At 46.0% G+C, this 21,157-nt stretch overlaps 1 protein-coding gene and 1 long non-coding RNA gene across 3 annotated transcripts in view; one reads left to right on the top strand and one right to left on the bottom strand.

Moving 5' to 3' along the window:
- LOC109316336 overlaps nt 1-3,072 on the top strand; it is a 3,923-nt gene extending 851 nt beyond the window's left edge. The window contains exon 2 of the long non-coding RNA XR_002102815.1: nt 2,378-3,072. This is a non-coding gene — a long non-coding RNA (uncharacterized LOC109316336). The remainder of the gene's footprint in view (nt 1-2,377) is intronic.
- MRS2 (MRS2, magnesium transporter) overlaps nt 1-10,919 on the bottom strand; it is a 17,714-nt gene extending 6,795 nt beyond the window's left edge. For both annotated transcript variants that reach the window (XM_019544274.1, XM_019544283.1), the window contains exons 1-9: nt 10,729-10,919; nt 8,567-8,640; nt 7,264-7,300; nt 7,045-7,157; nt 6,133-6,306; nt 5,298-5,428; nt 4,570-4,686; nt 2,194-2,346; nt 891-1,008 (exon numbers count right to left, since the gene is read on the bottom strand). In XM_019544274.1, the coding sequence (XP_019399819.1) occupies nt 891-1,008; nt 2,194-2,346; nt 4,570-4,686; nt 5,298-5,428; nt 6,133-6,306; nt 7,045-7,157; nt 7,264-7,300; nt 8,567-8,640; nt 10,729-10,903 (1,092 nt within the window). In that variant the 5' untranslated portion in view covers nt 10,904-10,919. The remainder of the gene's footprint in view (nt 1-890; nt 1,009-2,193; nt 2,347-4,569; nt 4,687-5,297; nt 5,429-6,132; nt 6,307-7,044; nt 7,158-7,263; nt 7,301-8,566; nt 8,641-10,728) is intronic.
- Nucleotides 10,920-21,157: the final 10,238 nt, after the last annotated feature.

Genomic DNA, 21,157 nt, shown 5'->3' with positions numbered 1-21,157 from the left:
GCAGGGCAAGGGTGGGTTGGGGGCTGCATTAGCCTCTTCCCAGTGGGGGGAGGAGGAGGGGGCAGTGCTAGGAGGGGGGCTATGGCCACCTCAAAATTTGCCGTAGCCTTCCCTCTCAGGCCCAGCCCACCCCACTCCCCCTCCCCGGTAGAGGCTAGTGTAGCAGGCAGCTCACCTTTGCCCCACATACAAAACTGGGGGCACATACCTCCTATTCCTCCCCTGAGGGTATGCACAGCAACAGACGCACCCCCTCTACTCCCCCAGATGAGCCACCCACAGCTCCATCCAACATCTTGCCCTACCCCAGCTGGGCAGCACCTAACTCTGCCCCTGCCCCTCACTCTGGGGGCCTTGATCTGCCCCCTCTATGCCTCTTTCCTTCTCACACCCAATGCCCCTTCTGCCCTACAGACTTACTGGCCAGTCACTGGTCTCCAAACTGCTGGACTGCATTCCTGCCTACACGCATGCTGCAGCTGTACACACGCACGCGACATTTGATCGGTGACATTATTGGCCGCATCAGCCAAAAAAGGCTGATTGCTGATAATGCCAATTTTCTTTAATCACTGCTAATGCAATATGGACCGATATATCAGCGCACCTCTACTGGTAACCCAGAAGAATGCGCATACACCAGATGGCTTATTTTATGACAGACTTATTTTCAGACTGATTTGCAGTGAAAGAAGAAAATTACTGCTTTAAAAACTACAAACAGTGGGCCTGATTTTTCTGGTCACTTACAGCAATTTAAGTCTGGATTTATGTTACTGAAGAGAATGGAGTTTAAATCTAAAAACTGGTGGAGACTATAAGCAGAACCCATATTTTTCAAAACATTTATCAAAGCATTTGTCATTTATCAAAGCAGCATTAGTTCTCACCTCTTCAAGTGTGGATTCCAAGTTCATACCAAATGCTACTCCTATCAGTCCAAAAAGAGAGAGGGAGAAAGTCCCCATGGTCAGCTGTAAGTTCAGTCTCATCATAACATTACGGTGACTGGAGAGGGAAGGAATATTTATGAAAAGAATGCAAATATCTCCTTGCTATCTGATGCTCAAATTTTATATAGTCTGCACTAAACTGCAACAATTGGTAAGAGCAAATGTTGCTGGAATCAGGCGACACAGAAACAAGAGCTTTTGAAACAGGTGATTATTCCAAAGATGTTCTGAAACTGCTGCATCAGGATCTCTAGGGTGGCACACTCAACTTAGCCATCAACAGGCTTGTGGGTCTCGCACAGTTTGTATGTGCAGAGTAATAGTACAAGCTCATGGAAACTTGCATTTTGCCCCTAACAGAATTGAATCTGTTTTTTCCTTAAATTGTCTTTTTTCTTAACAGTATTTTTTTTTTTAATCTTGCAAGCATATTTAGAGAGAGAGGGTCAGAAAATGCTGCAGACTTTAAAGTTGAGTTTGTTAGGGTCTATTCCTCATACTTCTCTTGAGGAAAGGCTTTTTTGCTGGCCTTCTGACAAAAGCATTCAATAGATGCTGTACAGAGAGCTCTCCAGTGTATTATGTGCTGCTTCTAAGCATTCAGACATAGACATTTGCACTTGTAAGCTTAAGACTTTAAGGAAAACAAACTATGCAGAAAGCTTAGTGTACAATAAGAAAAATTTCAAACCATTAGTTAAATTCACTTCACACTGTTACTGCACCATCATATTTAGAGCTGATGCCACTTCTGATAAAAGTTGAATCCAAGATAAACTAATGCAATGGTTTTTGAAGGCAGACACCAACACTTATACCTCACTTACATTTGAGAGCAAAATCAAATGTGTTATAGTTTTGTTTCCTTATATAACAAAAAGCCACAGCTCTACTTTCTCTGTGAACATGCAAGCATTTTCTTTACTACATCTTAGAATCATGTGGAATGAATTTCCCAGTCCCTGGCTCCCCATTTTTATTGAAGCTTGGCTAATAACCAAACTTGTTTTGCATATTCTAATAAACCTGTTCTGTTGCTTTTTATGGCCCAGAACATACACTGGGAAAGCAAAATGTGGCTTCCACTGTTTGTGCTTTTCAAAGATATAAGACCTCAAATGAAAAAGAGTCCAGTAATCAATTTTCTCTTCAACTAATTTGCAAAAAAGGTCTTGCAGAAGTTAATGTTGCCTACCTTCCGACCATCTATAAGTGGTACATGGTATAAAGAGTAGCTAACCTGTCCAGGTTGATAAAGATGATACTTTCTGAATCATCGATCAATACTCTGAGTTCACGAGCTTCATTAACAAGATCTTCAGTTTGTCTGTAATAATTCTCCAACAACAGTTCCATTTCTTCTGCATGATCAATTCCAGATGTACTCTCCTTACTGTAAGCAACAATTTTTATTTTCCTGTTAGGTATCAGCAACACTTGTCTACAATGTGCCTCTCAAGAGGAGACTCAGAACAAAATAGTGAGGAGAAAAAAAACCCTTTAATAGTCACATCTGACACCAATGCTCCCTAACCCATCAGGTATGTTGGAAACCTCCACTGTTACTAACAGCATAGACAAAAATGGTACATGTTCTTTCAGTTTTTAATCAATTGACAAGCAGAGACAATCAATTACTTTGATCAATAAAATGAACTGCCATAATATAAATGCGTGCAGGTGATGTACAAATCGTTTCCCAGCATTAAATGGTGACACTTTTTTAAAAGGAGAATTTTAAATGTTTTTGGTGCCCTCAAGTGGTGGAAGTTGGCAATGGTGCTGAAACTCTCCTTTCCCCTAGCGATTACACAAGGAGATCTGTTGACTTAAGTGCTGGATTGGAAAAATATTTATCGTCTTCAGTTATGCATCAACAGTGACTATGGTGAAGCACTCTGTGAGCAGAGGAACCTGTGGCCATTACCCAGTATGTGAAACTGTTTTGGCTGTTTCCTGATCTGAAGTCTGAGCAATCATAGTCTCTCTCTCCAAATGATTCAGTTTCTACCTGGCAATGGCCACAAGAGCTGGAGCACTTGGTCACTCTCTCTAGGACAGAGTTGATTGAGGTCAATTTCTGGAGTTATTTTGGATTTTAATTTCACAAGGCAAAAATTGAGTTCTTAGAGATCAAAAATAGCTAAAGCATACAACACAGGAGAGAAGCCTAGAAGAACTTCCACTTTTTTCCCCAATGGTACAACTTTAACAGCACTGTTTACCAGAGGAGATTGGCTTCTCCTCTGCAGAGTCTTCAGTGAATGCTATTTGTGCGTGCCTTCTCAGGGGAGCAATTTAAAAGAATCCCTGTAAATCTGATTTTTTCTAGCAACTGTTACAACCATGCTGAAGTAAGTATTGGGATAAGAGGACACTCATATGTCTCTTAGAGAGGATACTTTGAGGCAGACCATTTGATTCAGAATCTTCCAGTTTTAGAGGCTTTGGGTGTAAAGCCTAAGAAAGCTTCAGTGCCCTGACACCAGCTGTACCAAGCACCCCAAGCTCAGTTCTCATTTGTGATTGCCTTTGCATTAACCCTTGTACAGATCTAGGAAAAGAGGGACTCAACAACAAGCCCAAAAGACTTAAAGGTAAAGTCCCTTGATGTTCTGCTGACACTCCTAATGAAGCTTCACGACATGTAGTTTCAAGCTGACAAGTAACTATGTCAGAGTCAATTTACTCATCCTTACATATAACTGCTCCTTTCTCCCCTAGGTACACTTCCCACATCTGTCATGTTTCACCTGTAATTCCTGATCACCCCACCTCTTGGGACTTTTATAATCTATTTAGACTGTAGCAGCTCGTTAGGGCAAGGAACTGGATCATGTCACTAAAGCACCTACTGCACCTGTGGCACTGCATAAAAATCATCAAATCAGTCTGTGTTCTCAGCTTCCCGAGACCCATCAGTCTGTCAATACACCCAGTATCCAAGTATAAATCAGGCCAACATCTTGTCAAGGAGAGTCTCCACTTTTTGCTTTTTAATTTAATGGCATTTTTGTTAAAGTGACCAGTGCCACTGCTGTGTGTGCTACTCTACTCAAAATGGTGTCATAGGGCTATTTTAGCCATATACAGTTGTCTCGGGGTGCCATGTATTACTGCTGTATAGTTTTGCATGAAAACAGTATTCAGTGTTACTATCATGAGATTCCAGTTCCATCCTATGAACTCTGCTAGTGGGCAAAGTTAGCAGCAAGGGAAGCATGGCAGTTTATTAATACTGGGATGTAAAACATTTGATCTATACCAACATGAACTTTAAGCATGTATGAAAACAACAGAAATTTTCCATTCTTCTTCTCCCTGAAATATATTCTAAAAGTTTTATCTAAAATTACAAACTGAAATAAATCTACTCTCTCTTTGCTTTCTTAGTCCCATAATTTTCTCATGTGGAGCTATAATGCCAGCCAGCTATTATAGATGGATGATGAAGCAGCACCCTTAATGCTCTCATCTTGACGCAAGTAGTTTTGTTCCATCTAGGATGACGGGAATTTTTTTTGAAGGTAAAGTATTAGGATTTACAAAGTGACTTTTTTTTTTTTTTAGGAGAAAATTCCTCATCTAAATGTCCCAATTTCCCTCCCAAACTTACAATACTTGTGGATCAGTCCATTTAGTTAGACAGAGCTCTTCTATTAATTCTTCTTCATCCAAGATTTTCAGCAGAGTTTCTTTGAAAACTCTGAGATCTGTTTCTAATTCTGACAGGCTAAGAGAGAACACAAAGAGGCAGACAAGCCATTACTCAGTCTCATTGGCACTGCTGTAGAGAAATAATCATTTCACACTCATTTCCCAGAGATCTTGTCAAAATAGAATCACTGGAGGAAAGTTGCTTGGAAATTTAAATTATCTAGCCCTTACAGTCAGCTATGGTACTAATACATTTGGGGAAAAACTGCTCCATAATCACAAATCCTTAATTGCAAGACGTTTCTGGACATGTCTCCAGGGACCAAGTTTACTCAGAAAAATAAAGTAGGATTCAGGCAGGAAATCCACATTTCATACTGATATACAATGATAGCCCAGTATGCTCACTTATTTGCAGCTTTCTTTAATTTTTGGAATCATTTATCTTATTTTTACATTACAATGAACATGCTAAATTGTTTAGCATTATTGTTTGATATAATATACAACTTAAGAAAGTAAGTTACATTTCTATCAACTCATAGCAGGAGTATCTTTATTACCAAATATTTCATATACTTGCATTTATGGTAAAGATAAAAATGCACAACACAGAGCTTCCCCCCCACCGCCTCAAAGTATCACCGTACATCATTTCTATTCTCTCTATGGCTTACTCTTATTTACCTCTTGCCATTTTGTAGTAGAACATGTAGTTTACTCCTATCCACAGACAAAAGCTTGGGGTCCACTAGAGCTTCCAGTGTCTCAAGGATCTGAGGCTGCAAAAGGTTAAGTCTCGCCTGCAGTTTGCTGATCTAGATAACAACATGATCCTTCATAAGAATTAAAACAATCCTTCTAGAATGGCCTGGGCAACTGACCCCTCTCACTGACCACATAATTCACTGTAACAGGTAACTGTATAATGGACTTTTCAGTAACTAGAAGATGCCTGGAATACTGTCATCATTTTCAAGGAGAAACCAATATTAGAAGACAATGCTTTTGAAAAGTGTTGTTACATAAAACTGAAATCTGATGCTAGCTATACTGAAAAAAAGGCAAGGTGAGGCTCATGTATTTAAAAAGTACTCCACCTAACAAAAATGCGGTTTTCATTAACAACAATATACTTTAAGACTGGAAGGAAACGCTGTGAGCAGTTGGTATGATCTCTGCAAGGCAGGCTACAAACCATTGGCGCAGCAAATTCTACAAGAAACTATAATAAATTTGAGAGACATTTAAAAGCTCTAAATAATGAAAAGTCTACCATGTCCTTGGAGAAGCTGCTCTAGTGGCTAACTGTCCTCCTTATCAATGTATCGGGGGGGGGGGGGGGAGGGGTGGAAACAAACAAAACGAACCCCAAAACAAACCTGAAGTACTGCTGCAAAGATTAAAGAGAAAAAGATTTAAAAAACCCTCAAAAAATAGTCACTCCTATGAAGCAACATTTTCAAAAAATAGCTTAACACACACATACAATTTAAATGTACAATAACAGCAACCAGCTCACCCAATATTGCAGGATTGCTTCAATGGCTCTAAATTCGAAGGGCAAGGAATACGTAACTAGCTGCCCTTCTCCAGCCAGTTGAGGTGCTAATTCTCTGGACAGCCAGTGTTCCATATTCATATTGCGATGATCTAGTATCAGAAGAAACTCCGGTGATACCACAGCCTTCAAAAACTTAAAGAGAAAGTGCATTTAGGCAGAAGTTTAGACTTTGTGAAGATTACTGTATTCACTCAAATCTAAGACTATTTTGAATTCAAGACTATCTCCCAATAATTAGATTCTATATATGGAAAATGTATACCTTCTTATATAATAAAGGGCTTAGTCCAGCTGTCCGTAACACTGTTGGAGCACTCTGGTTAGTAAAACAACCAATCAGAATGAGGACCACCGCTATGATAGCAGGGCCGGAGGGGGGTGGGGCAGGAGAGGCCAGCACTGTTGGCCTCACTGCCCCCCACCCCCCAGACCTGCTCCTTAGAGGTGGCAGAGTGCTATCATGATGGCAGGGAGAGAGCCCTGCAGGGGGCCTTGCCCCCTCCACGCTCCATTCTCACTGTCATGATGGTGCTCCACTGCCTCCGAGTGGATGGTTCTGTCATAGTCATAAACAGAAGAGTCTGACCCTCGAGAGAGAGGAAGACATTCTGTAAACTGGAAGGAGTTCATTAGTGCAAGCTATTGGAGAGCCCAACATAAAGAAAAGCTATTCTACTTTAGGATATTCAGTACCAAGGTGATCTCCAAGGAGAGGTGCATAATAATATATGCAAGATCACAACTAGCTGATATTAAGAGGATCCCATGACTAGAACATAACAATATAGGTAAAAAAAACAGTTTAAATTTGCTTTAAGTTATATTGACAGTTATAAAGATTAAGACCTACTCAAACTAGTATCATTTTACCTCCATTCTCATGATGATCTTGTTGTTCCTAGGTTCAATGCTCACTAGATGCTGAAATCTTAAATCTCGAGCTTGGAGACCCAGTTCCTGGTACAACTCTGTTTTTTTTCTTTCTACCAAGGAGATGTTTAAAAAAAAATAGGTGGGAAAATTATTGGTGCATTCTATATTGTATAAGAGAAACAACAGATGGCAAAAGAAAATTAAAACTCTACCTACCAAAAGAGGTAACATTTCCTTCCTTGTCAAATTTCATCTGAAGGTGGGGGGGAAAAGAAATATTTTGTCTTCATAAAGCTGCTATAAACTCATAGGAAGAAAGTTGTGTGAATTGCTTGTATTTGCCTAGAATAGTGGTTTTCAACTTATAGGCCGTGGGTCTTTGGGGGTCCGAAGACTATGTCTAAGGGGTCCACGAAAGACGACTATGATCAATCAAAAATATATGAATACCCGGTTTTACAATTCAAAAGGATCTGTGCACGTACATTCAAAATCTCCAAAGTGCTCCATACCTCCATTTGAAGTTTTTAGGGGTCTGCATCTGAACAAAGGTTGAAAACCACTAGCCTAGAAGTCTAGCGGGGTATATTTTATCCCACCTCAGCAAACTGTCTTCAAGTCATATGGAACATCTTTTTAGCTTAGCTGTTTACTTCTCAGGAAAAAGAAGGATTTTTACACAGAATGAGGTTTATTACAATGGCCAAAATAGAACCCCTTTACATTCTGCATTGCAAATGCTGTTGTTTTATCTTGTATTCTCTTAACTGGACAATTTGCAAAGAGAAGGGCAAGCACTGTGGAAAGGCGTTTACAGTGACACATCAGGAATATAATAGATGGTTACATTAGCGTGCTGAGTAGTAGATAGCATTAACACCTTACTGACTGCATTTACATCCCAAAAGTAGCAAATATGACACATGTATTTGTCTGGAAAACTTAAAATTATTTCTATTGGAAAAACTGCAAGGATTGAATCAAATTTACAGTCTTGCCTTTAAGATGCACACCTGATTCAAGACAGCTTTCATTTTTTAAGCTAGTGCTTTTATATTAAATATCAGGTTGCATGTGGCTGAAAAAAACCCAGCTCCATGGATCTCACTAAGGGATTAGGGACTCCATATGAATCCATGCTTTCTACTGGTTTATCTGTTACAACTGCTTACATCTGTGGTTACACCACTTCTTGGTGTCAAACAGTTTGCAAACAGACAACCATCTGTTATCTCTGATGGATCATCATTACATTAATTCTATCAACTGTATATATAAAAATGATATTCCTTCTAGCACTCAGAATTGCAGACATGATAATTCACTGTTTTAATATTGAGAAAATGGTTCCTTCAGTGGGGAAAGCTAAGACTGTTTTTAAATGTAGGAACAGACACACTGACGACACATAGGGAGAACAACCAGTTCTTTCTGTTGAGAATTGTTCTTAAATTAAAAAACATTACTGTAAGCTTAGATCAGCTGGCCCCCATTGGCTGAGACACAGGAATACACTTACCACGGCAAAAATGGGTGATACACTAGCTAACGTGGCTTGAGAAGCCTCTGTACTTGCATGGTGCCATAGTTCATCTGAAGAAAAATATTCACCAGTTACAATTTTCTATTCTGTGCATGCAGCGTTTTGATCAAAAGATAGAGATTTTTTCAGTAGAGATTATTTCCCCATCTCTCTACAGTAAGTTGATAACTTATAAATAGCCTAGTTAAAGAGCCATCATCAAATTAAATAGGGTGGGGGGTAAAGGGGGGAGGGAGAGTAAAAATGCAGTTACCACATTTCTTTCTGAGTGTAAGCTAATGGCTGTGGTTATAATATATATGCACATTTCGTTATTCTAAATGTCTCTTGTATTTCTCTTTCTATTCTAGGAACAGCAGAGACTCCCTATGCCTGAAGAAGAGTGACGGCCCGAAAGCTTGCCAAGAACTTTTTTCCAATTACTCAGTTGGTCTAATAAAAGAGATCGCATCAACTCAAAGAACCTAGCCTGTCTACATCCTTAAACCAACACAGCTACAACCAAGAACCTCTTCCTATTTGAAGGATTTATTGTGTTATACAAACAACAGAAGAAACTAACCGTGTATGCAAAGAACAAAATAAAAATATTTTCTTCCTCATAGTAATTATGTCTTTTACTTTAATGAATGAAAAAAGAATGGAAATTAAATTAAGTTAGAGTAACATGTAAGAACTTAAAGCAGTTGTAGAACTGAAACAGCTTTGCCACAACAAACTATATGTGAAGAAGTTTGCTCGCATGGAGCTCAGTGTAGGGACCGGGACTCCATTTGTTAAGCAAATGAGTTATTTCCATGTTTGGGTGGTGAAACTTAGTGTTTTTCATCACTGGATCCTAAGCTGCTTTATAAAGATTCATCTTCAACTGTGAAGTGACTTATCCACGGTCATCCTGTAACAACAAGGCCGTGTAACACTCAGATGCTCAACTTTGTAGCTAAGAGTCTTATAAGCTTAAGTTTGACTACTCACGTTTTCAGAAATTAACCACCTTAGTCGACATTTGGGTCTTTAACAGGTTTTATACTGTCCCAAGTGTACAGAGACGATGAGTAAGGGTCAGGTAAAATGTAAAAAGGACTAGTATGTCCATTTCATTAATTAGCTGTCAAATATTTCAGTCAACTAATTCAGGACCCGTTTGTCCAATTTGGAACAAAAGCCCCATTTCACAGAGGTCCCAGGGACTCCAGCCCCTAAATTTGGGCCTGTCCTGAAGATTCACAATGATTATTTTATGCTTTGACTCCTGAATAAATGCAGCTGCTTTTTCAAAGGTGCTGATCACTTACGACTCCATAATGCAGTACACTTGTGGGGTGACCCAGACCCAGTGCTTCTCAATCTTTTTTTAGACTGAAAGACCTCTCTCGGTCAAAGCCAGCTCTTAGCTTTCACTTGTTTCTTGGCTATGGAACAAGTAACAGAAAAACTTGTCTAGCAAAGAGCTCAGGGAGACTACAGCGGGACAGAATATTTCTAACACTGCAGATTCCCATCTGGTTTCCCTCGCGAATCGTGCCTGCGCACCCGAGGATACTGACCCTGCATGGCGCTCCGCAGAGCCCTGGAAAGGATCTCCAGGTCCACTGGGGGGCTGTGGCCTCCTGCCTGAGAATCACTTACTTAGACTCAGGCTCATGGACTTAAAATGTTTCAGGCAGGCCTATCTGGTGGGCAAAGAAAGAGATGCACAGGACCACAACAGAAACTGTTCACCCCCCACCTTGTTCCTAGAGGAGGCTATTAAGGGGGCTCCAACACAGCTCTTGGGACTAAAGCAATAACAAGTGCTCCAAGGGGGGACATCGAGCAAAGTGCACTGACCAGTGCCCACTGGCCCTTGAACAGGCACACATGCCCCCCGCATGTATACACACCCACCCACCTGTATACACATGTGTACTCACACACATGCACACCCACCCACCCATATGCACATGTACATGTGCATGCACCCACCCACTCAACTGCATATGCATGCTACCCACTTGCACACACATGCAGGGACATGCGTGCAACCTGAACACGCGCCCAACCTGAACACGCACGCGCCCCAACACACATCCACGCCTAGGGGAAGCGCCGGGGGCGGAGCAGGCTGCAGGTCCTTACCCGCCCCGGGCACCACTTACTTGCCCAGCGCAGACTCCAGGCGCGCGGCCGCCTCCCGGGCGCCGCCCCCAGCAGCAGCGCGCGCTGCCCGGGCCATGACGAAGCGGCTGCGGCGACGCTCGCGAGCTTCCGGGAGGCCTCGAGCGCGCCCCCCGCCAGCAACCGCCGCATGAGCAGAGGCCGCACGCGGTCCATCAGAGCTGGCTCACGGCGCACACATGAAAGCCCCGGCGGAGGGGGGAAGAGGCGGGAAGAAACCGCGCGCATGCGCAAGGGTTGGGGAAGGAGGAAGGAACCGCGCGTGCGCAGCAGGCTCCGGTGAGGGCAAGCACGGGAAAGCAGCTGCGCGTGCGCAGGCGCAGGCGCATGCGTGAGGGCGTCTAGCGAGGGCTTTTGTCGCCTGGTGGAGGGCTGCGGTGGTAGCGCACATGCGAGCTGTGTTAGGGGTGTCGGCGTGTCCATGCTAGGCTCTTATCCCTGGCTGAGCCTGAGCCAGTCTGCGTGCGATTCTGATGCATAAAGCGGTTCGTTTCTCTGGAGGCCCGCAAAAAACTCACAGACACACATACATTAAACGGCACAAAAGTGGTATTTGTTTGCAAACAAAGGTCAGAGCAGAGTCAGGTACTCAGATTACTCTGACCCTGCATTGGTATTCGCAAGCGAAATTTATCTTCTCTCTCCTGGGCATGTGTGCAGAAACAGGAACTCTTACAGCTTACTTCCGTTTCATACAAACATACATGTAAGTTACATCACTACATACATCGCATGTATAGTATAATTAACTACTTAAGTATGCAGGGCGGAGAAGTAAATATGCATCAGCTAATTAAGCATGCTCAGAAACTACAACAGGTCACCAAAAGTTTACTTTCCCCCCCGCCCCTTTCAAGGACATAGGTAATTGAATTTTGGCTCCTGCAATCCTCATGAGAAAGACTTAAGGCAGGTGAGGGGGAAAAACTGCAATTAGCATAAGAAAGGCTGTAGCAAGGCTGGGAAAGAAAAAGTCCTTGGCAGTATTTCTTTCTTATCAGGTGCAAGATGCAAGCTGCGCATTTCTAACAATATTCTATTTCTAACAATTCTGCCATGCCAGCGTTGCAAGGTGTATGATAGTTGTCGTCTTTGGACAATAACTTTGACTCTTGTACGATGTATGACCCCTAATAGCAGTCTGTTCAAAATGCAGGGTCATTATGAAGGCTGCTAATTGATGCAACAGATGCAAAACCCAAATCACTATCAGGGAATCTTAACCAACTTTTGGGTTTTTGTTGTTTTTTTTCTTTTTTAAAATTTTCCATGTTCCCAGCCAAATTTGCCAATTCAAATTCCAAACCTGTGAGTCAGTCCAGAATCATAAGTGGCCTTACTCCCAATAAACATCCTCCCCCCTGCCTGGGGCTTCAGAGGTTTCCAAATCCTTTGGCGGGCGTCCTACGTGCAGGCCCAAGCTCAGAGGCTTGGGGTTCAGATGCCCCCTGGGTTTTGCTTGCCTTCAGCCATGTGGCCGCAGGAGCAAGCTAGGGAGGAGTCTCCCTTTTCCATAAAGTAGGCATAAAGCCAAGACCTTCCCCCTCCAGCAGCTAAGTGGGAGGTTTACTATATGTTACCTTGGCAGGTACTATCCCCATGCCAGGAGAAAAGTGGTCTTCCCCAGGTGCAACTAGGATGACCGCCATAGTGGTCACAGTGTTTCCCTTGCCAGGTAAGCATATGTACATGCATGTGCACTGACTATGCTTGATCTGAGTCAAAAGACTGACTTTTGGGTTTGTTTTTATTTTAATTAAAATATATATATATATTTTACACACACCCTGTCTATCATAAACTTTCCATCACACATCTTAAAACTGCATTAAGAAAACCACACTTCCCATTACAATAAACACACCCACTCCCCTGTTCCCCTGCGCACCCACCCTCCACCCTCACCTACCCCAATCGCAGTCCTTTAGTCGAAACCCCAATTTGGGGTTTACATTCTCAGTTCATTCCCTGTCCTTGTTGCTGTTGATATTGCTGTCACTTCCGCTGCTGCTGATCCTGTTGTAGTCCTCCTCGCTGTCTCCAGGTCCAGTTGCATCTCTGTCCTCTTCATTCTCTCTGTCCACTTCCCCTCTCAAGGGGTCTTTGAACAACCTGTGCCAGGTGTTGCTTTTCCAGATGAAGTTGGAAAATCTCCATCTTCACTTGCCGATTTCAGGTGGTAGGACTGAAGTTCGCTCAGAAACATTTTAACACAGTCTGTTTCCTTGAGCTTGGCGTGCCTGTGTAACAGGAGGTTTCTGCATTGCCAAAGGGCAGTCCTGACACAGGACACAAACTGGTTGAAACATGTTGTCCAGGACCCCTGCTCCTCAGTCAGGTGTCCATGCAGCACCACCCCCCCTGTAATCAGCCTGACTCTTGTCACTCTTTCAAGGAGCTGGCTTACCTTTTTCCACACACCCTTGGCATATGGGCAGTGCCATAGGAAGTGGTCAATGATCTCTGTTTCTTGGCAAGTTTCCCTGGGGCAATTGGGTTGAATCCCTCATTCCTCCCTCTCCTCCATGCCTTCACTGGGAACACCTGGTATGCTATCAACCAACTCAAGTCAGCCCCTCCTTATGACTGCTTGCATCAAAATAAATGCTTCAATGTTGATGATCCAGTTCTCACTGGTATGTTACAGCGAGCAATAGAAATTATATAAGACTTATTTGCATATTTTTCAGCATACGATAGTTATCAGCAAATACAATAATTTTGAGCTTCCAATATGATAATTTCATATTTAAGACCTGGCAATGCTGTGTCCTGCCCTGCTCTGCTCCCTGGGCATTTGTACACATGCTTGTGCTGCAGTTCCAGGCACTTCTCGGCACTGCGGCGCGTGCATTTGTATAAATAGTGAAATGTGTTTTACTGCTCAGAAAATGGTGTTGTTGCATGATGGGGGAAGCTGGGGCTCCCTCCTCCCTGCTATTTTCAAAGTGGAATGTGGTGGGGGCAGAGGGGGATTCAATGGCACTTCTTAGGTGCCTAAAGCCACCTAGACTCCCAGTGAGTAGAGGAGAAGATTTCTGCTCCAAGTCTTCACTGTGGGGGTGGCATTAGTTAACTACATGAATGCCAATCCAGGAATGTCAACCAGTTTTGCTTCCTTACACAGCCTGAGAGAGCCTTTGCCTGGTTTAGGTCAGGGCATAAAAAACATAACTGCTGCTGACTGCGGCAGACCGCGGGTCCCTCTTTCCCACTGTCCAGGTTTGGCGCTTGAATTTCTCCTGGCACATACCTAGCTCAGAGGGAGGAGGGGCTCTCTGTTCTCTTAGCGCGAGGCCCTGCTGGGTATGCAAGTGGGAGGGGGAGGAGGAAAGCCACAGTTGCCTGGTCCACCGAGATGCTGTCAAAGGCTTGAAAATGCAGCTATAAAAAGTAGGGCTGTCAAACGATTAAAACATTTGATTGCAATTAGTTGTGCAATTAAAAAAATTAGTCACAATTAATCGCAATTTTAATCACACAGCTAAAAACTCACAATTATGCACAGAAAAATCAAATTATGCAAAATTACGTAGGTACTTTGTATGGTTGGGGTGGGGGCATGAATTTGTGAGGGTGTGGGGGGCTGTGGGTGTGTGTGGGGGGTTTGGAGCCTGGGACGATCCCTGCGTGCCCTGGCAGGATGTGGGGTACTGTGGGTCAGGAGTGAGGAGCAGCAGCAGGGCCGAGGGGGGGGGTTGTGGCTTGGGAGTGAGGGGCAGACCCAGATGCACATAAACACCACCCAACAGGTAATACTGTAGAAAGGAAGGGACATGGAGTGGGGAGAAGAGGTCAGGGGAAGACTGAGAACCTCATGATAAGGGGGAGAGGCAGGGGCTGCGGTGAATGGGGACCTGGGCCAGGGCAGGTCATGAGATAGAACCATAGGTGGCTTGTCCAGGCATGGTGGGGTGTGGCTGCCCCTGCTGCATGCACCCCCGGGGGAGATGGGCTGTGGGTTCGGGGCTCTGTGTCCTGCTGCCATTGCCCTGGGAGCTGTGCAATGCCATGCTGTGTCTCTCACTGTTGGGCAGGCAAGCAACACACAGCATGGCTAGTGTGCAGCTCCAGGGGGAAAGGCAGCGAGAAGTAGAGAGCCCCAGCCTGCAGCCCACATCCTGCCTCCACCCTGTACACAAATCCTGGGGGGGGCATGTGCCCCCTATGCCTCCCATGGGGGTGTGCACAGCGGGAGGAGCTGTGCCTCTGAATGAGCCACTGCATCTCTGTCCCATGACCTGCCCCAGCCCCGGGGCCCCATTTACCCCAGCCCCTGTCTCTGCCCTGCTCCTCCCCACACTGTGGGGGCCTCAATCTGCCCCTCTCCCCCAACCCCTTCTCCCCCATAACCTTACATGTTGGGTAGTGCTCTACTCACACCCGAGCTGTGTTCCCGGCTGCGTGCAGGCTGAAGCTGCTCATCTGTGTGTGTCCTGCCCCCCTGCTACAGCAGCTTGGAGCCCATGCCAGGTTGCCCTGTGGTCCTCTGCGCTGCCACTGCTGTCTCGCTGGGTGGTCTAGAGGCAGTGGTGATGGCAGTGGAGCAGAACCCAGATGCGTGCTCCAAAACCACACACGCAATTAATGCATTAAAAGAAATAACTTGAACACGGATTAATATGTTAATCACGTGCGTTAACTGTGATTAACTGACGACTCTGATAAAAAGTGCATGTGGACCATTAGTGATTTCTTGCATGTGTGTTCAGTTTCAATAGCCATGTGTTATGCAGTGGCAGGGAGTGGCTGCTGAAAGGGGAGAGTGAACGGGGTTCTTTCCACTGTTTTCTATGAGCAGGGTTTTTTCCACTGTTTGTCCCTTACTTGCAGCCTCCAGCGCTTGATGTGTAGGACAGCATTTCTCAGCCCTTGGGCTTCATGGTTTCATAGTAGTTTGGGGTCAGAAGGGACCTGAACAGATTATCTAGTCCCCCCGCCACCGGCCGGAGCACATGCTGGGATCCCATGACCTCAGGCAGGTGTTTGTCCAAACTCTTTCTGAATTTACCTAAGGTAGGAGTGAGGACCAGTTCCTTAGGAAGTTGGTTCCAGATCCTAGTCACCCTAACAGTGAAACAGTGCCTCCTAGTCTCTAACCTGAACCTATTCTCCAGCAGCTTCTGGTCATTGTTCCTCGTCACCCCAGGTGCTGCTGGGGGGAATAGGGCCCTTCCTTTTTGCTTCTGATCTCCCCTAACAAGTTTGTAGGCAGCCACCAAATCCCCCCTCAGCCCCTGCTAGCTGAGGCTGAACAGGTCCAGGTCCCTCAGCCTCTCCTCATAGGGCTTGTCCTGCTGCCCTCCAACCGAGCAGGTGGCCCTCCTCTGAACCCTCTCAAGGCAGGCCACATCCTCCTTAAAGTGCGGTGCCCAGAACTGGATGCAGTGCTCCAATTGTGGCCTGACCAGTGTTGCATAGAGGGGGAGTATCATCTCTCTGGACCGGCTTGAGGTGCATCTTTGGGTGCACGACAAGGTGTGGTTGGCTTTGCTGGCTGCAGTCTGGCATTGGCGGCTCATGGTTATCTTGGTGTCAATAATGACTCCAAGATCCCTTTCTGCTTCTGTGCTCACAAGAGGGGAGCTCCCCAGCTTGTATGCATGCTGTGGATTCCTTCTCCCCAGGTGCAGCACCCTGCATTTATTTACATTGAACCCCATCCTGTTACCATCTGACCACTTCTGTAATCTGTCTATATCTAATTGCAGCCTCTCTCTCCCTTCCAGTATGCCTACCTCTCCCCACATCTTGGTGTCATCAGCAAACTTGGACACATGTTTTCCACCCCCTTGTCCAAGTTGCTGATGAAGATGTTGACCAGTGTAGGCCCCAGGACCGAGCCCTGAGGGACCCCACTATTCGCATCCTGCCAGGTCGAGTATGACCTGTCCACCACCACTCTCTAGGTGCGCCCCATCAGCCAATTTTTAACCCATCTAACTATGTAAGCATCAATGCCACAGTCACTCAATTTATTAATGAGAATGGGGTGAGAGACAGTGTCAAAGGCCTTCTTAAAGCCTAGAAAGACTACGTTCACAGTGAGACCATCATCCAGGGATTTAGTTACCTGGTCATAAAAGGCCATCAGGTTGGTCTGGCAGGACCTGCCTTTGACGAACCCATGTTGATTTCCCCTGGGCACGATCTCCCCTGCTGGCCTCTCACAGATGTGATCCTTGATAATTTTTGCAAGGATTTTCCCCAAGACTGATGTGAGGCTTATGGGCCTATAGTTTCCTGGGTCCTCCTTTCTCCCTTTCTTATAAATGGGGACCACATTAGCTAGTTTCCAATCTCTGGGCACCTGGCCTGTGGACCACGATCGCTCGTACAGCCTGGCCAAGGGCACAGCAATGACCCCCGCCAGCTTTCTCAACACCTGTGGGTGGAAGGCATCAGGGCTCACAGATTTGAAAACATCCAGCCCTTCCAGAAGATCCCTAACTACATCTGTGCAGACCCGAGGCTTGGCAGTGCTATCCCCAAGATTGCCCCCACCTGTTGCAAAAAAAGTAGGTTGCAAGGATATATGAAAGAGTTGTGAACAAATTTTAAAACTGGATTGTCCTTTAAAGGAGAAAAATGTGGGAAACTGTGGCTTTTCCCTTGCAGACTGGCAGAGTTCCAGCCTGCAAGGGGACTGCTTGGGGCTCCCCTGCCCCACACATTGACCTCACCCCACACACCCACACCCTGCCCCACACACTGAGGGGCTAGGGCCTGGCAGCAGCAGGTCAGGAATGAGGGGCACTGGGTTGGGACTGGCCATCAATGTTTACAAATGGGTCCGGGTACAAAAAAGGTTAAGAACCAGTGGTCTAGGAAGTTCTGATTCAGAGACTCTGTCCCTCACCTCTGTGCTCCATAGCTGCTGATGCCTCTTTCCTCCAATGATTTGTCTTGTCCCATTTTTGGAATCTGGCTGAACTGTCAGCTTCCACAATGTCTGGTAGTAATGAGTTCAACTAATGGTCTATGGGCTGCATGTGGGCACTGAGGGGTTAACCTGCAGTCCCCCACCCCCCAGCTCTGGGTTCAGACACAGCTCCTCCTGCTCTCTTGCTACTGTCACTGGAGCCTCTGGAGTCCCCCTGCTTCCTGCCTTTGCACCTCTGGGCAGTGGTGATGTGTAGAGGGTACACGGGGGTGCACATGCACCGCCTGAGAATGCCAGTGCACATTGCTGCTTGGGCAATGGGTAGCAGGGGCAGATGGGAGTACCGGTGCCCCCCTGCAAGTGCCGGCTGATTGCTACAGCCACTTCCAGAAGTGGCTGCAGCAATCGGCCGCAGGGATCGGCCACGGAAGTCGGCGGGACTGGTCTGACTAAGGTGGCACCAGTCATCCATGCCTCTGGGTACAGCATGTGGCACAACTTGCAGGGCTGAGGGGGAGGCCCACAGTTGTATCAGAGCATAATTTGGCCCTTTATTTAAAGGCAGGGGTAGGTATCCCCCAGCACAGGTGCCAGAGTATGGTACCTGAAGGCATTTTGCTTGGCATGTTATACCTCAGGGTAGAGGGCAGGGAAGGGGCTGGTGCTGTGCTGCCACAACAAGGATTGGGCCCCTCGTGTCTCCCCTGCCATCCACCCCAGCATACCAACGTCTTACAAGTTGAGGTTGCAGGTATTTTTGGCACTGCCCAGAAATGTTGCTGAATTAGGTCCTGATTTAGAACATGATCCAAAAGCCCATTGAAAGCAATGGAGTCTTCTAGTGTTTTCTGTTTGATCACAGCAGGTGGCAGCATGTACAAGACTATTTAATTCAATCTTCTTAGATGCCAAGGATACTTAAACAAAACAAAGCATGGCAATACCAAGTAGCATAGCAAATAATGTAGGAGAGCAGGAAAACAAGTTAACATGCACTCTCTCTTTCAATTAATTACTGCTCACACAGGATCTATAGGGAAGCCCCTGAACAAGCTGAATGCAAAAGGCAAAGGGGCATTGGATAAGTTTATTTTTAAAATTATATTTAGCAAATTAGAACAAAATCCTAGAAAACTGTAAGAGGAGAAGGAAGCTGATGCTCTTTGACTTTTACTAGGACAAAAGAGAAGAATATTGGGTTTGTTTATCTCTTTCATCCATTACCCTTGAGGTTTTCAAAATGAAACCACAACATCAAAACTGAAATAAAACCCAGAGATCTTTTTCCGAGGTGACTTTATATAAGGTTTCCATATTTCCAGTTTAAAAAAATAAGACACCTGTGGGGGGATATGATTGAGGTGGGCAGTGATATGCCAGTGCCCTCCCCCTGCCCCTCACTCCGAAGCCACAGCCACCCAGCCCTGCTGCTGCCCCTCACTCCTGACCCACAGTACCCTGCTTCCCAGACCATGCTGATACCCCTCAGTCCCAAACCACAGCCCCCTGGCACTACCTGTGCCCTGCACTCCCAACTCATAAGCCCTCACTCTCCTGATGCCCACCCCTCACTTACTTCCAAGCCACAGCCACCTTCACCATGGGGTATGACCCACCAACATCCCTGTCTCCTCTAAGAGGGCTTGTGACATACTCCATTTGAGCAGATTTGCCAAGATCATGTGATCTAGGTCTTGGGCCTAAATAGGGGTAGGTGTCACCTGTGGCACTCTGGTACAGCTCTGTCAGCAACAGGTACAGCTTAAACTGCAACCTTCTAATTGCAGTCCAGGCACTATTGACAACAGGTGATAGCAGTTATTGGGTCCAGAGGCCACATAGGTAGTTCTAATGACTTGTTGCAGGTCAGGTCAGAACCCTGCCTCCATTTGCACAACAGCTCACCAAAACTCCTTATGTGGGATGGGGCCATGGGTGGGTAGAAAGCAGTGTTTGGGAGTGGGATGGGCAGGTGAGGTCAGATCATGGGCTGGGGTTGCAAGGCAGGGACAGCAAAGAGCCAGGGCTGGGGCCAGAGCTGGGGCACAGCCCTGATCCTGTGGACAAGGAGGTGCAGAGCTGGGGCCTAGAGCTGAGCTATCTGCTCCCTGCACACCCTTGCCCCATGGGGATATGGGGGAATGTGGGATGTGTGCATGGGTGATGTATGTGCGTGGGTGTGGGGGGCTGCCTGGGCATTAGGTCTTGGGAACTGGCTGGGGTGGGGGGTAAGAGGAGAAAGAAGAGGGCAGGGCACTCATGCAGTAGAGCTCACCCGGGCAGTGTGGTCTGTGGCTGCCCTCATGCTGAATGGGGGCTGAACCTAGGGTGACCACCTTTTCAAAATGGAAAGGTGGGACATATGCCCACCTCTTCCCCCTCCTTTCCCCCTCTAGTGGCACAGCCAGAGTAGTGCTGAGTGGAATGGGGGAGGATGTGGGCTGTCCACTTGTGGCTCCCTGTCCTGTTTCTCTTCCCCTGGGAGCCCTGCACCAGACATGCACCCCCTGCTTACCCAGCAGCATCAGGGGGCACAATTTCATGTTGCTACTGCCCCTGCTGCTATTGGGCAGGCAGGGGGCACCTTGGCATGGCTGTACAGACAGCGTGGATTTCCTGGAGGGAGGGCAGCTGGGCGGAGAGCCCTGTGGCCACAGCAGGTAGCCTGAATATGCCCTGTCCCTCACCACCCCTGCTCAAGCAGGGATTCCCCCGTCCCTTCTGCCTTACACAGACACCTCTCAGCATTAGCTACCATACCACATGCTGGCAACGCTCTGTGCCATGGCAGACAGAACAAAGGGAGACAGGACTGTGTTGACTTATGACTCTTGGAGCTAATCAACAGGTAGCTGGTAATGTCCCTCCATTCCCTCCTTGGAAACAGTTGTTTAAGAGCTTGAACTAATGAGAGATTCTTTTGTTTTGCTGATGGGCTGAGAAATGCTTCCTGCGTGACTTCCTGCTGTGTAACTCAATGCTGTGTAAATCCCTGCTGGCTCCTTCACTGAGGGGTGGTGGGGAAACCCCTCCCTAATAAGAGCTCCTGCCTGGGCTGGGCCATGCCCCCCCTCAGCTCAGCAGTGTGGAAGGGAAGGGAGGACTGCTCTCCTGCCCCCTGGTTTCTAGCCTGAGCTACTACAGACATGTGCCTGCATTTTTGGAATGAAAAGGGAATGTCTATCTACATTCAAATTGGTTCAAACTTTGCAAGTTAGACTAACCAGCAAAGGTTGAATCAGTTCAGGCTCAGGCTTTTTGAACCTCTGGGCGTAGCCAGAAAAAGCAACCCACAGACCCAGTCAGAGAAGTCTTTGTGGTGTGATGCTGCGAAAAAGGTGAGAGAATATTGACTGAAAAAGGCATGGAATGGTCACAAACACACCATTTTTAACTGTTTAGGGACTTTATTGTATACAATTTGTAAACACACAGGATTGAAAACTCCTGGCGCTCTGGTGTAGTGCCCGAAGACTGGAAGAAGGCCAATGTGGTGCCGATCTTCAAGAAAGGGAGGAGAGTGGATC

This window comes from Crocodylus porosus, unplaced genomic scaffold (genome assembly GCF_001723895.1).
Source record: "Crocodylus porosus isolate Cpor-Errol unplaced genomic scaffold, CroPor_comp1, whole genome shotgun sequence".
NCBI lineage: Eukaryota > Metazoa > Chordata > Crocodylia > Crocodylidae > Crocodylus > Crocodylus porosus.
Note: the sequence above shows the minus strand (reverse complement) of the source record. Positions and strands in the feature narration are given on the sequence as shown.